At 37.3% G+C, this 15,567-nt stretch overlaps 1 protein-coding gene across 2 annotated transcripts; it reads right to left on the reverse strand.

Annotated features, from left to right (window-relative positions):
• Nucleotides 1-421: 421 nt before the first annotated feature.
• ndufa5 (NADH:ubiquinone oxidoreductase subunit A5) lies at nucleotides 422-10,351 on the reverse strand. 2 transcript variants are annotated; one of them, XM_012959205.3, is made up of 5 exons: nucleotides 10,100-10,208; nucleotides 9,179-9,223; nucleotides 8,878-8,994; nucleotides 6,349-6,414; nucleotides 422-2,445 (listed from the first exon to the last, which is right to left on the reverse strand). In XM_012959205.3, the coding sequence occupies exons 1-5, from the start codon at nucleotides 10,100-10,102 to the stop codon at nucleotides 2,344-2,346; spliced, it is 333 nt and encodes a 110-aa protein (XP_012814659.1). In that variant the 5' UTR covers nucleotides 10,103-10,208; the 3' UTR covers nucleotides 422-2,343.
• Nucleotides 10,352-15,567: the final 5,216 nt, after the last annotated feature.

Below are 15,567 nucleotides of genomic sequence, written 5' to 3' on the forward strand. Positions count from 1 at the left end.
ATTGCACATTTTCTATAACAATTTTCCCATGCACAAAGTAAAACTAATGTTAGTTTACCCTCTAGTGTTGATACATGGGAAATACAAATTCTTGCCATCATACAACTATCTGATAATTGAAGTTGGTATTTCCCCTGTGTGTTCAGGATTAAAGGGGATGTAAACAAAAAACAATATAATTATACTTGTTGAACAAAAATGTAAGTTATCAAGTAAACAACTACTCAATAAGTTGTTGAGATTTATATTTTTCAATGGTTTTTAACTTATTTGTAATTGGAACTGAAAAGTATTTTTCTGTGTCTTTCTGACCTGCTGGTTCAATTAATTTAGTAGATGTAAGCCTTGCAAGCTTCTTTACAGGACTATTAATTAGCTGGCTTCAGCTACACTCAAAGTCAACTCACTAGGGAAGAGAATAGAAGGGACAAATACTTTAATAATTGAATACAATTACAAATTGTATTAAGTTACAGTTACAAATAATTTCAAAAACAGAAAAATTTGTAATGAATGCATATTGGAAAAACAATGTCCTTAGTTAGGCAAAATGTTATTTTTGAGTTTATGTTCTTACTTTGTCAGTAAAAGACAACTAGACAGATAAATCCAACTTGCTGTTGTATAAGAGGTGTAAATAGCAGAGAGCATAAGGTTATATTTACTAGCACATGATGATCACTGGAACAAATATAGGTACAAAAGTAATACATTGGTCACGCAGTCAGAAACAAAATATGTGGAATCAAACTCAATACACCAAGCCCAATTACACGTGGACATGTTCAGCCACACTTGGGAATCACACATGCTGAAACCTTGTGTGTTTCCAGGAAAGGCTTGTTCACCACCCTAAGCAAACAAACAATCTTGTTGTGTAATTGTAACAGCATGTTTATTGACATAAAAGTACAATGTAGCAGGAAAACAATCACTCATCAAAAAGTCCTTTGTTGTCAGTGTCCTGACTTTCTCAAGTTGTAGAATGCTGGTAGCCCACAATGGGAACGTGCCCCTTCATTCATGTTTGTTTACAGATCTTTGCCTTCTTGGGACCAGCAGATTATGGAGGCAGAACCCCACCTTGAATATTCAATGGAGCCATCAAATTATTTGGAGTGTTTGTACTTTGTCATTTATGTACTTTTATTTCTACATAAGGCTATTTATAATACCAGTAAGCACCCCTTTTTATATACATAGCACCACCCTGTCGGAATGTAGCAGGTCTGTGAATCTGAACATATGGCAAGAACAGTACAGTACAAGGATACCTAAAGTGAGCTAAAAGGGAGTATTTCAATGAAAATGGTCTGTTTGGTAAAGCAGTGTTTCATTTAACACTTTTTATATTTTGAATGAAAGACATATGGCAAACTATACAACAACTACTGGGAACTAAAACACCATAGAAAGTTGCTCAGAGGGAAATGCTACAGTTGCTTGTTGTACCAATATGCATCATGTATCCAAGTGGGCGCTTCTGTTCTCATTAGGTTGGACTGAGAGCAGGTTAATAGATATGCAGTATCATCACTAGTGACTAGTTGTTACTTCAAGTGTGTCTGCAAAAACCAAGCCAATGGGCTTATTTTTTTTTAAAAAAATCATTTTTTAAGCAGTCTGGTGACTGTTGTAATGATATTACTGGGAAAACTGAAGTTAAGGTATACTGTAGGGACTTTGTTATAGATTGGCCTATTAGCAACTTTTAAATCAGTCTTTACTTTTCTAGTTTTGTAAATTATTCTGTAACATTCAAGATTTAAATGTAAAAACTGGTTTCCAGTACTGCTTACTAGGAAACACAGACAAACCAAAATCATTTTACCAGTGCTCTGCAAATAAGTCTGAAAGGAAAAATGTGCCCAATATAGTTCAGTTTCCACTGTATTCTTCTTACCTGTATTGCATTATAAAGTAGCATAGTTGAGAGTTACATAGAGAATTCTTTCTTCTGCCACAGGGCTTATCCTACTGAGGTATTTAACTATACTGTTATGACAGTTTATAGGCATTGGCTGCATCAATGAGAGCAATATGACATCTGACAGTCAATTTAATATTCCTATAATACAATGTATAATGCAAGAAGGTCATAAACAAAGAAACTTCTAGGAGTGTGTGCCTTATCCCTACACAAAGGTTCTGTATGCAAACAGAATTGCATTCTTCTGAAAGTATGCAAAAAACATTAGAAATAAAAGATCAGTACATGAACATTTAATAAACACAGGAGATAAGTACTTTTTTTTGTTTTGTTTTAATTATATTATTGTACTCAAGCAAGACCGCAAAATGTTTATTACTTTCCAATATATATACATTTAGAGAACTGGAATATTAGATTGGCCACTTCCACTGGTTAGCAGGTGGTTCTTCAATTAAAGGTTCCCAAGGCTTCCATTCCAACATTTTTCTTGCTAGGTGCAATTCATTCTCAGCCTATTAAAAAGAAGGAAAGATCCAATAGATCCATACTCATAGTAACAGTTCTTAAATACATGTAGATCTTTCTAGCTATTAACATTTAGAGCAATGGCAGATAAGGAGAGTTGTCACCTGCAGGAAAACTGCACTACTTGCGGGTGACAAATCTTCTGGAAATAACTTTCCCTTAAACAACATTAAGATTCAGTGTAATTGCATAAACATGTGAAAGGCAGCATTTACCCAGGATAACACTGGATTGCACAATGTAAGCATGTAAAGTGTTTTACATGTGGCAAACACAATGTTAATTAAGGAAAATGCATTTTCAGAAGGTTTATCTCATAGAGCAGATTCCACAAGAGTGATAAATCTCCTTGTTTGCCATAGCCCTTACTGAGGCCTGTCAACTTTTGGGTTTCAATAATAGCAAATCTGTTTAAAACTACATGGACATTGTAAAATACTTTGTATATGGAGAAGCCATGCCTAGGCTTATGTAATAAAGCACAATTTTATTGGTTACAAAGAGCCTTCCAACAGACACAGCATAGTTAAAAACAGTTTGAATGACACAACCCAGCACTATTGCATCCTACCACTACCCCAATACTCCGTATGAATAGTTACATAGGGTTGAAAAAAGACCATCAAGTTCAACCCTTCCAAGTAAATCCAGCACGCACAACCTATACTGACCTATCTACACACTCACATACATAAACCCTATATACCAACATCAATACTAACTGTATTAGTATCACAATAGCCTTGGATCCTATGCTTGTTCAAGAACTAATTCAGGCCTCTCTTAAAGGCATTAACAGGATCTGCCATTACAACATCACTAGGAAGGGCATTCCCCAACCTCACTGCCCTCACCGTTAAATACCACTTACGCTGCTCGAGATTAAAGTTCCATTCCTAGTGATTCCTCATCTAAAGGAGTGGCCTCGGATGCGCTTCTGCCTATAATCCCCTCTAATATACTAGTACAGAGTAATCATGTCTCCTCGCAAGCGCCTTTTTTTGTTTTTTTACAGAGAAAACAACCCCAACCTTGACGGTCTAACCTCATAGCTTAAATCTTCCATCCCCTTTACCAGTTTAGTTGCATGTCTCTGTACTCTTTCCAGCTCATTAATATCCTTCTTAAGGACTGGAGCCCAAAACTGCACCGCATACTCAAGGTGAGGCCTTACTAGAGACCTATAAAGAGGTAAAATTATGTTTTCATCCCTTGAGTCAATGCCCTTTTTTATACAAGACAGCACTTTATTTGCTTTATTAACCACCTAATGACATTGCCTGGAATTAGATAACTTGTTATCTACAAAAATCCCCAGATCCTTCTCAATTAAGGATACCCCCAACACACTACCATTTAGTGTGTAACTCAAATTTATATTATTTCTACCAAAGTGCATAACTTTGCACTTGTCCCTCATTTTCCATTTCGCTGCCCAGTTTTCCCATTTTGTCAAATCGCTCTGCAAAGTGGCAGCATCCTGCATGGAACTTATAATTTTGCACAATTTAGTATCGTCAGCAAAAATAGAAACAGTACTTTCTATACCCACCTCCAGGTCATTAATAAACAAGCAAAGGACCAAGGACTGACCCCTGCGGTACTCCACTAACAACACCGGCCCAATTAGAAAATGTTCCATTTACCACCACTTTTTGTACTCTATCCTTCAGCCAGTTCTCTATCTCTATGTACAAATATTATGTTCTAAGCCAATATTCCTCAATTTTATCATTAACTTTCTGTTAGGTACTGTATCAAATGCTTTAGCAAAGTCTAAGTAGATGACATCAACTGCCATTCCAGCATTGAGGTTCCTGCTCACCTCCTCATAAAAGGGGAATAAATTAGTCTGGCAAAATCTGTTACGCATAAAATCATGTTGGCACAAACTTATATTCTTGTGATTTGCAATGTATTCAAGTATCCTATCCCTTATGACCCCTTCCAAAAGCTTTCCAACTACTGATGTCAGACTAACAGGTCTATAGTTTTCAGGCTGAGAACTGGATCCTTTTTTAAATAACGCCACCACATTAGCAATTCGCCAGTCTCTCAACAACATGCCAGACCTCAATGAATCCTGAAAAATTAAGTGAAGAGGTTTGGCAATCACAGTGCTCAGCTTGTTTAATACTCTGGGATGAATACCAAGAGGGTTCTTAACAAATGAATATAATAAATCATGCAGATACCATTTCCAGGAAGCGAAAGGTACATTAAATTATCCTGATGACAACTGCACCCAAATTATATAATCAAAGTTATTAAAGTATCTATATTGATCAGCGGGTGATCCCCACAATGTGGCTTAGGAGCAATATGTTGCTTACCAACCACTTGGATGTTGCTCCCAGTGGCCTCAAATAATTTTTGAATTTCTGGCTTGCAGGCAAGTTTTGGTTGCATAAAAACCATGTGAACCGCCAAACAGAGCCTCCTATAGGCTGCCAGTCCACAAAGGGGCTACTAAATAGCCAATCACAGCCCTTAATTGGCACCCTCTGGAATTTTTTTCATTCTTGTGTTGCTCCCCAACTCTTTTTACATTTGATAGTGGCTCAATGTTAAAAAAGGCTTGGGGACCCCTACCCTAAAGCAGTGGTTCATAAACTGGTTCCCCTGGGGGTTGGCAGGTGTTGCTCTGAAGGCCAGTTAGGGAGAGAAAGGCAATTCCTAGATATAAATGAATGTCCAGCTTGAAAGTCAGTTAAGGTGACATTTGGGGTGATTATGTGTTGTCCTCAGTATTCTTAAAACTATAATGGAATAACTGATATACAAATGTTTTCTGTTATATGTGCTCATTTCTTGAGCTAAACTGTGCCCTGACCAAAGGATGATCCGAGAAGGGGAACCCTTACCAATGGTTGGATCTTCAAGTGGATATCTTGAACTGAAAAAGTCTGACATTACTGGGTTTATTAAACTGTTTATTTGTGTTTATATTGGATCATATAGAATTATTATAATTGAGTATCCATGCTACCCCTCCTAAAGCTTGCACATGAACATTTCTGCTAAAATCTTTGGAAAATGGCGTTACTGTAAAGGCTCCAGACAAAAGGACTTTTAGCATTGTTGTCACATCTCTCTACTCCAGGTAAGCTGCAATGCTTTGGAGCAGATTTCCTTCACAGCCACATGGGGTGGATTCCTATGCTTGAAGTATCTGAAAGTTGTGCCTTCACCTGGAAGCATTGCTGTGGCCCAGGTGCAGGCACATGCAGCATATTTCAGCAAGAAACTGCCCAACTATGCAGTTTTGGCCTCACCAAACAAGCAATTTTTAGCATGTATGGCCAGCTTTAGACTAAAGGTGGCCATACACGCACCGATATTATCGTGATAATCGGTGCATGTATGGCATGTCGGCGAGTCGACCGATATCGCAGGAAGCTGCTGATATCGGACGACTCGCCGATCGGACCAGTTTGAAAATTTTGATCGGGCGCCATAGAAGGCGCCTGACCAAAATTCTCCTTTCAGAGCTGAATCGGCAGAAGGAGGTAGAAATCCTATTGTTTCTACCTCCTTACCTGCCGATTCAGCCCTGAATGGTGTGTGGCGGATCTTACGATGTTTCGCGCGACCGATGGTCGTACGAAACATCGTCAGATCGCCACGTGTATGGCCACCTTAACCTGATGGAACCTATGCCAGGTGAAGGCAGATAAGAAGCCTCCCTTACAGACAGCTGCACTTAACTGACTGTAAAGATAAGGACACACACACTTGAAAAATCTTTTAATTGTACCTGCACCCAGGAGCACTGAATCCGCCCGGTTGCAGGCATGCGCAGCCGCAATACGCCAACTCTTATGGGCCCTTACCCTTAAAATGCACCCACAAATTGCAAGTATTTTTGAAGAAATGCTAATGTCTTTTACCTGCGCAATTACTTCTTCTATCTGTCCACAGTTAATTTTTCCCTCCAGTTTCTCAATATTCTTTTCCTATGGGAAAAAAAAACACATAAGTTGAAAGAATATTATAACTTAACATTACAGTTCTAACCTCTTTGAATTATGTTTTCTCTCTGCTTATGTTAAATGGCACAATGTTCACAAAACATACATGTGCTGTTTATTTTCGATGTGAGTTTCCATCATGTTTTGCACAGATGTTTTTACCATACACAGCAAATAGTGCCAAAGCATCCATAATCACTCTGTAAGATGGTGCCTAATGCAGAGAGGGCAGGGTGAATATCTGTGTAATTATATAGCAGGAAACCCTAACAGTCCAGTCTGGGAACACTTGGATAATGTTTGTTTAGGTTTTCAAGTGATATTTTTTTTGCAATAACAGCGATAAACATTTGTTTGCCCCAGACCTCAAAGGGCTGCATTTGCAAATTAAGGTCATAAACTCAGCAGGCCTTACAATATATTCAATCAACATGCTAGGCAATAAAACAAAAAAATCAAACAACAGCAGCACAATGAACTATATAAGCAGTGCATACTTTACATTATTTTCTTTAAATCAGTAGATTAGAAGGAGCTGTTCTGTACTGTGTGTTGGATTTGGGTGCAGTTAATCTTTAATACACATGCCAGCACTAATACCTTACAGGCCAGCTATTCTGTTGGCATCTGTGACAACATGGCTTTAACCTAGAATGCATTCTCTATTAAAATAGTTTGCAAAGCTCCAGGCTGCTGGAAGACCAGGGACAGAATACTTGAAAAGTAAATGTAAATTTTTTTTTATAAGTTTATTAAATGTACTTAATGTAATTTGTATTTTTTAATTTAAACTGTCTTTATGTAACATCCCATGAGATCTATTAACATTATGTATTAACATTATCATCCATATCCATACCATATCCACATTTTCTAGCTATGCTAGATTGTTTACTCACGGATAGTTTCCTAGCTACTACTTGCACATTTTTGGCATTATTATCAAGGGGAGGGGCATAGGGCTTGAATTTTTTTCAACAATGTTATTACCTTGACAAAGGTCTCAAGGAATAATAAAATATTAAATAAAGGTGATATTAAATAAATGTCACTTCTTTCACTATATTATAAAGTCATTTACTGAAACTCTTAAAGTATGCAGTAAATCAGTAAAGATACCCAGTTGGAGGTTTAACAACTTATTTATATAAATTATATTTAGATGTCATAAACTTTAAAACTGTGAGAGTTTTTTTGTAATTGTCTTATCTTGCTTGTGTTGCCCCTACAAAGAGAATCCTTTAGTGATGTAAAAGATGAGTTTCAGAGTCTGGATGCTCTGTTATAGTTAGCTATAAGATTAATAGAACAGAGCTTTACTTCTACCCAGAAAAATCACAGCTGTCAAAATACCCATAATGGCATAATGATGGGAAAAACTCTACCTATACAAGTGCTGTCCAGCAGGAATCAACAAAATCACACAGCCTAAAGCATGGCAAAAACACTTCTTTTTGAAGGAAAGAGAATAAAATATAGTTTTTAAAACACAAATACGAATTCTACAAAATATCAGATCATCTTAGCATGTCTGCTACTTCATGCCAAGAAAGTATTTTGCTTCCGACGTTTATATTTAATAATGTTATAAAGAATACAGTGCTGAACACCTGAATGCAGACTTAAAAATGAATTGCAACTGCACTCGATTTGCAACAATGTACATACTGTACACAGCAGTTGTGGTAATTTTGCTGAACTGGGCGCAGATGCCCCAGGCACAGCACAATTATGTCCAGTGCATTGCATTATTGGAAAATAACTTCCAACTTTTCTTACTGCACTTGCAGACAAACATGCGCCCTACATTCTAACAGCATGCTCTTCCAAAGAGCACATTTCTGCTTAGTTGATAAAGGAGGAATGAACAAGTATTGAATTCAATAAAAGTGCCAATTCATTAAAACTTTCCTAGCTGTCAAAATTTAGCATTTCTAAAAAAAAATTGAAAACCAAATTGAACTGCTGGGAATCCTTCTGTACTCCCTTTTTCACACCTTGAGAATTCATTCCCTAATTTAATTTTATAGTTTAAAATTGTTGTGGCAAAATCAAAGCCTGTGTTTTAGCTTTGTGTGTCTTACAGCCCTCCTTGTAGGTGCCGAGAATGAGCCATTGTGTAAAATTAAATGCATTAGCATTTAATTTTACACAATGGCTCATTCTCAGCTGTAGTGAGAGTAGAAATGAAAAGTGATAACTGCATTAGAGCCGCAGCATGGCAGAATTATATAAAATGTATTATAACATACAATGCAGCATGCAAACTTAATAGCTTCTAGACATCCCCAATACAACAAGCAGAATCATTTGGACATAATTAAACCTGTTTAACTGCGGCCTTTACTGTTTACTCACAGACAAGAGAAGATATTAATTTTATGAATTGGCACCTTATAAATATTTAACAAGTAAAATAAAATAAATTCTGATCAACAAAGTACTTACTGTCTGTACTGCATTAAAGCGCTCATTTACTATCTGCTCAGTGTATTTTCTATACGCTGCATCATTAGGTATGGTCTGTAGTGTAGCAAGGATTTTTGTGTACAATATCCTTAAACGCTGGAGAAAGGAAAGAAAGTCGGGTAATTAAAATGACCAGAAATAACAATAAACCCCTAAATATTCACACTTCCCATCACGCAAACTTGCTCCAATGTATATTTTCTCAAAAAATATATTTTACTTATTTTATCATGTATTAGAAACATAAGTATTTCAGAAGAGAGAAAGAAAATATACATACCTCATGTGGATTTTGCGAAACGGCTAAGCCAACCAAACCAGTAGTCTAAAAAGATGAAATATCAGTTACTCAGACCTGAACATTTACAGCCAACATACTTCATTTTTGTAGGTAAATCATGCAAATCCCCCCAACCTGTGAAAAAACAGCTCATATAAACTGCTAACTGAATGTTTGAATATGTACCAAGTAAATATACTTTTTATAATCAGATTTACAAACATATTTAGAAAAACAACCTGAAATAGAGTGCTTTCTCTTAATAGCCTGTGCTGGGACACTATGTGCAACATATCTGTATTTTTTCCTTGGGTGGGTTTCCTCCAGGTTAAGAGTGTCCCAATATAATTGACAACAGCCTGAATGTAATTGGGACCTTGCATTTTATGTAACCATCAAAGAAATTGAGCTTTGTTGAATGCGTAGACTCTGTTAAAAAATCATTCTTTATTATCCATATAAAAAGTGTTAGTGCACACAGACACTTGAACTACCAACTTTAGCTGGTAGGTGCTCCATCTTGGTTTATAAGCTCCACTATAACGTAAAAATAATGCATAATCTTAGTAAAATGCTGTGTACTATATTGTCGCTATAAAAATGAAGGACTTTCCAATATACACATAAGAATTAAATGGTTTTCCGATTGTAATTACAAACGTAATCAGTATTTGTTTTTCCCTGTCTGCACTGCTGGTTCTGACTGCTGAAACAATGTAGCAGTTACAAATAACGCTAATAATCAATCACACGTTTAGTTAACATGTTTATTTAAAATTAAATTTATGATTGTTGTTTTATAATTTTATGACAAAGTCAACTCTAAAGAAGTAGGATTTCCGGATATATTAAATAGAAATTTCAGTGTAGGAAAAGTATAAAATCTAATGACACCATAGACGGGCAAACTAAGAGCTTTACCATATGCGCGGAATTGTGACATCCATAACTTGGGACGAATTATGCCAATACTTCGCGAAATCAATAAACACACGAAAAGGTAATGTGCTGCAGAACATGCATTGTAACACGCTAACGTTTAAAGTGACCTTTATGCAGCAGCAAACGGCGCATATTTTTAATTGACCTCGGGAATCTCACCTTCTTTAGTACACCGGCCATGACTGTAGACGCAGTGCACTATGGGTCCTGGACGGCAGAGTTTAGGTTATGCTAAGACCAAAGCGATTCATTTCCGAGCAATCGAGATTTGGAACGCAGGGGAAATGGAACGCATCTACCAAACTTCCTTTTCTATAGCAGTATTTGCGTGGTTTTGTCTAAACGTAGAGTAAAATGCAAGGCGTTTACATGTTTCAATATAAATTTCAGCAATATGGAAAAAAATGTACATTAAAAACTGAGCAGGAATCTGATGTAATTGAACCAGCTTCTGGAAAAATCTTAAAGAAGGCACCTGTAAAATACACCAGCAATATAAGAGAGACGATATGTTGATGTGCAAATATAACAATTTACATTAATAGGAACAGTAGAGAAATTGAGTTCTGGGAAAACAAGAAGACTTCAGTGTAGTGCTTGTGGGTGCTAGCGACATAGGAACGCTTTAGAGCTACATTTGTATTTTGTATTGAAGGGTGGAATAGGGAAATCAGCTTTGTGACCTCAAAAAATGTTTTTTTCAAACATGTGTGTACCTGCTGGGATTTACTATTTGTTATTGTAGCAATAAGGTTAATTTTAAAGGGAATAATGGAGATGCCCTAATCATTGCTGGAACCAATTTTTTAGTCCTCACGTATATGGTAGAAATCACTGTTTCATAGGTGGACAACATGTAAATTACAGAAATTCTCATGTTTTTTTTTTTTAATTAATTATGTAATGGAATCCAATTGTTTCCAGATAAAATATAATATGCTACACTGTAAAATAAAGTATGTATGTAATCAGAAGTAGGTAACTGGCATTGAAGCAGTGGATGTCATGCCTGTGAAGGGTTAAATATCCTTCAAGAGGCAAAGTCTAACCAGTTTTTAAAGTTCAGTGGATTCCACATGCTTTGAAAATGGTTGTGAATAACAAAAACAAATTCTTTATTAGTCAGATCTAATAAAGAATTTTTAGATCTCCCTGAAAAGGGAAAACATAAAGAATATATGATGAATAATAAAAGATAACTGCCGTACCATTTAATAGTAGGACTATAATTCTATCAATAGGTTAATGTACTACAATAAATAATGTTCTTGCCTCTCTGTTTAGTTGCACGTCTCTGCACTCTCTTCAGCTCATTAATATCCTTCTTAAAGGAAAAAGAAAGTCAAAGTCACTTGGGGGTGCCAAAATGTTAGGCACCCCCAAGTGACTTTGACCACCTACCTTTTACCCCGGGCTGGTGCCCCTGTGAGGAGGGAACAGCACCAGCCCGGGGTAGCTGCCGGCGCTTCCTTCTTCCTGATTCGCTGCGCGCGCATGCGCAGTAGAGTGAAAAGCCAAACTTAAACATTAAAGTCGGCTTTTCACTCTACTGCGCATGCGCCCACCGCTGGCATTTCAGCAACGGAAGCAGGAAGAAGGAAGCGATCCGCTCCAGGTACCCCGGGCTGGTGCTGTTTTCTCCTAACAGGGGCACCAGCCCGGGGTACGAGGTAAGCGGTTAAAGTCACTTGGGGGTGCCTAACATTTTGGCACCCCCAAGTGATTTTGCCTTTCGTTTTCCTTTAAGGACTGGAGCCCAAAACTGCACCGCATACTCAAGGTGAGGCCTTACCAGGGACCTATAAAGAGGCAAAATTATCTTTTCATCCCTTGAGTCAATGCCCTTTTTTATACAAGACAGCACTTTATTTGCTTTAGTAGCCACAGAATGACACTGCCTGGAATTAGACAACTTGTTATCTACAAAATCCTCTAGATCCTTCTCCATTAAGGAAACCGCCAACACACTACCATTGATTAGATAGTTCGCGTTTATATTATTTCTACCAAAGTGCATAACTTTGCACTTGTCAACATTGATGATGTTAGAATTAACTGATGTTAAATTGTTTCAAATAAAGACTTTTTATGGTATATGGGCTCACTACTTAGATAGTGAACTTTACTAACACATTCATCGAAGCAATGTGTTTGCAGCATCCCTCTATGCTCCTTGGCCCTTAGCAGTTTGTCAGAATGTGTTCAACTGCTTTGAGCAGTAACACTATTTGGTTTTCTGGGGTTGTTAACTGAGCCGCAACACTGAGCTGTATAACTCTTCTGAATTCCTCATCCCCATACAAGTGAATATGAAAATTAAAAGAAGAATAATTTCCTGGGAAAATCCCTAAGCCCCCTCAAGAGGCTTCCTTCCCCTTCTCCCAAAACACACCACCAGGGACTTAAAAAACAGCAGGAACTGATTTTACTGGAAAAAAAATGCAGAGCAAAGTGGGATCCTATTTATTACAATCTCCCCACAGCAGCATGTGCAGCCGAGGCTGATCTGGACCTTGCTGCAACTGCACACGCTCCATTTCGACAATTACAGTGTAATGACCTAAAGGGGCATAAGCTGGCACTCGCCAACTGTGTTGTTCTACTCAACATTCACACCTCACTGTTTAGAGTGGGTCTAGAGTTGTCCTCAGGGTTTTATTCTCTATTACTGATTTAGACAAAATAATTTGAATTGTCCCATCATGGGAAAGATTTTGGTAAATGTGAAATCATCAATATAAAATACTAATGCTTAGCAAACCAGCCCCTTTATTTGTGAATTGCAGACCAGCACAACTCTGCATAATTTTCAGTGATTCTTACCAGCATTTCATAAAGAAACAAAATTACTGTATGTTCTTCTCCTTTGATTCTATAACTTTTAAATACAAAACAACATTTTGCTACTTGCTGCTGCACCTTTACATTGTTTTCTTCAGCTAAGCCTGTTTTTGACAAGTACTCTGTCAGTGGGTAACCCATTTTAATTTTGACGTATATTTTTAAACCTCAAATGCAAAATCTTGCGTTTATCAACACTGAATCTCATTTTCTGCATAGACACACAAAGGTGTTCAGTTCTTCTCCAAACCTCACACATCTTTCACACAATCTTTTGTTCTACAATGTTATATTGCTTTTAGTGCCTGCTTTTAAGTCATTAAAGGATAATTATAACTTTAGTCCAATTAAACAGCAAGCTATTAACAAGTACTGTTATTTCTTTACATAAACCTTAAGGGCTCTGGCACATGGGGAGATTAGTCGCCTGCGACAAATCTCCCGTGTCTCGGGTGACTAATCTCCCCGGATTACCATCCCACCGGCGAAAATGTAAATCGCCAGTGGGATGGCATACGCGGCAGTGCCTCTCGAGGCAACTTGCGCGATTTACATTTTCGCCGGTGGGATGGCAATCCGGGGAGATTAGTCGTCCGCGAACAGGGAGTTTTGTCGCGGGCGACTAATCTCCTCCGTGTGCCAGAGCCCTAAGCCAACTTTCTATCAGTTACATAATTATATAGATACTGTAATAACTAGGTTAAAAAACACCTATGTTTCCACCTAACGTCTAGCTGCTCTAGAGGATGGTGACCATTGTAGATATTGGGTTCTAGAGACCACTAGACCTTAGTTTATACAATAACTGTTCATGTGGTTCTTTATTGTTGAATGAGCCTGGGCATAAATGACCTGTCTTGGTACATTCTAATGACAGATGGAGGCCTTAAATGTTAGAAAGCTTGAATCTAAACTTAAAAAAAAGGTCTGCCAGTATAATTTTTGCAAAATTAGGAAGACAGTGAGATCTTAGGGAGGTAAAACTAAAACTCAAATTTATCTTGTTTTTTTTTTTTGTTTTTTTTTAAACCACAAATAAACTAATTTTCACAAATGTCAGAAATTTCTAAAAAAAATCTGAACTGAAAAAGCATGTGCAGGAAAAAGTTGTTGAAAAGTCTCAAACTACTTTTTTGACTTGTCGCACAAAAACTAGCGTCAAAAATCTGCAATCCTCGAAAGTTTAAAAATAAAGAGGGTCCTCCAGGGAAGGGAAGGGACACCTGCCACTGACTTCTACATGATCTTGACAAGTTTTATCTGGCAAATTGTTGGATTCGGAATTGTCATGGAAAAGACACATAATAAATCTTTTCTGAAACTATTATTAAGTACAAAGTGGCCAATAAAGCATGCAAAAAAGCAATCAGACAAGCTATAGATAATGAAAATTGCATTGAATCAAAGAGTAAAACAAATCTCAAGTATCTCAAGTATTTTTTAAATATATAAATAGTAAAAAAAAATAAAGCAAGGGGGGTGACAGCAGGCTATTTTAAGCTGAAATGTTTCTCTTACTTACACATCTGAGAAACCATTGAATTAATTTATTTAGTATTGGGCTAGTACTTTCAAAATAGCAGAGAGGTCCTTCCTTGTTAATGATGCTGAGCCCATTTATAAAGCTGTGTAAAAGTCACCATAAAAAACTGTTAATTATGTGTCTGATGCCACTTGAGGCACTTGTGTTGGCCACCATGAAGGCTGTAGTAGCTCCAGGGTTCCCACAGTGGCTCCCATCAATAAACACAGCATAATTGTGCCTAAATAATCAGGCACATAAGTCCTTTTGACACTCCTAGCTGGATGTCCATCCTAGTTCAGTGTAAAAATGAAAATGGGCAAAATAGATAGACTGTGCAAAATAAAAAATGTTTTCAATAAAGTTAATTAGGCAAAAATGTAATCAATAAAGGCTGGAGTGAGCAGATGTCTAATATAATGGCCAGAACTCTGCTTCCTCCTTTTCAGCTCTCTAAACTCTTAACAGTCAGTAGCCAATCAGTGACTTGAGGGGGGGCATATGGAAAAATAACTCTTCAGCATGCTCACAAACTAACTGAACAGTTATGTCCCATGTGGCTTCCCCTAAAGTCACTGACTAACTAAGAGGTTAGAGAGCTGAAAGCAGGAAGTAGAGTTCTGGCATCTGCTTACCCCAGCCTTTATAGATTACATTTTAGGCTAACTAACTATATTACAAATATTTTTTATTTTGTGCAGTCTGCCTATTTTACCCAGTTTCATTTGTACACTGCTGTTGCTTTAAAGAACACGTAAAGCATACATTTTACTACAGTCTATATCAGTTGTGCACATCACCCCCACCAAAATGGCATCGTGTGTACTGTATATATCCCCTCTGTTCACCAGCACCAGCACTTTCCTATAACAAGCAGCAGCTTTCACCCTGTGGCCATTTTCCCTCTGATAAATCATTTACATTTAAATCTGCAAACAGCATACATGCACAAAGACCCCTATTTTGTCAAGAATGCATGCGCACACAGGCAGAACTTACTTTGATAAAAAGTTCTGCTTGGATTGAGCACTGTGGTAGTTAAGCTAATCTCAGGAGAGGAGGTTAGAAGAAAAAATAGGAGCAG

This window comes from Xenopus tropicalis, chromosome 3 (genome assembly GCF_000004195.4).
Source record: "Xenopus tropicalis strain Nigerian chromosome 3, UCB_Xtro_10.0, whole genome shotgun sequence".
NCBI lineage: Eukaryota > Metazoa > Chordata > Amphibia > Anura > Pipidae > Xenopus > Xenopus tropicalis.